Source organism: Sinocyclocheilus rhinocerous, unplaced genomic scaffold, assembly GCF_001515625.1.
Source record: "Sinocyclocheilus rhinocerous isolate Xijiao unplaced genomic scaffold, SAMN03320098_v1.1 scaffold367, whole genome shotgun sequence".
Classification (NCBI taxonomy): domain Eukaryota; kingdom Metazoa; phylum Chordata; class Actinopteri; order Cypriniformes; family Cyprinidae; genus Sinocyclocheilus; species Sinocyclocheilus rhinocerous.
Genome location: NW_015662594.1, coordinates 111,241 through 111,618, shown reverse-complemented (window position 1 = coordinate 111,618; position 378 = coordinate 111,241). Strand labels below are relative to the sequence as shown.

The 378-nt window shown below is 61.9% G+C and overlaps 1 protein-coding gene across 1 annotated transcript in view; it reads right to left on the bottom strand.

The window, feature by feature from the left end:
* Positions 1-329, bottom strand: part of LOC107728186 (reelin-like) — a 119,763-nt gene extending 119,434 nt beyond the window's left edge. Inside the window, exon 1 of the mRNA XM_016538285.1 lies at positions 10-329. Within this exon, the coding sequence (XP_016393771.1) occupies positions 10-235 (226 nt within the window). The 5' untranslated portion in view covers positions 236-329. The remainder of the gene's footprint in view (positions 1-9) is intronic.
* Positions 330-378: the final 49 nt, after the last annotated feature.

Sequence of the window (378 nt, the reverse complement as noted above, 5' to 3'; positions counted from 1 at the left end):
TGTACTCACCCTGGTACTCCTGTCCCGGGACGTATGTGCCGGGGCTCCCGTGGATCTGGAAGGTGAGCAGCACCTCTCCTCCTCCCTCGGCCCCGGGGCCCTCCATCTCACCGTGGTGGGTGCACAAGAAAAAGAAGGGATTGAAACGCGGGTAGAAGCCGGACGGAGAGCCTCCCAAATCCACGGTGGCCGCCGACAGCAGCAGCAGAGCGCAGACGAGAGTGGCCCTGAACATCTCTGCTCCAGGAGCTCGAGGAGAGCGTGTGTGTGTGTGTGTGTGTGTGTCTGTACTCCCTTCACACACGGGGAGTTCAGAGCCTGGTGTTCAGCCCCGCTCCCACACTTAAATAGCGCTCAGCCCTGCCTCCCTCTGCCTCA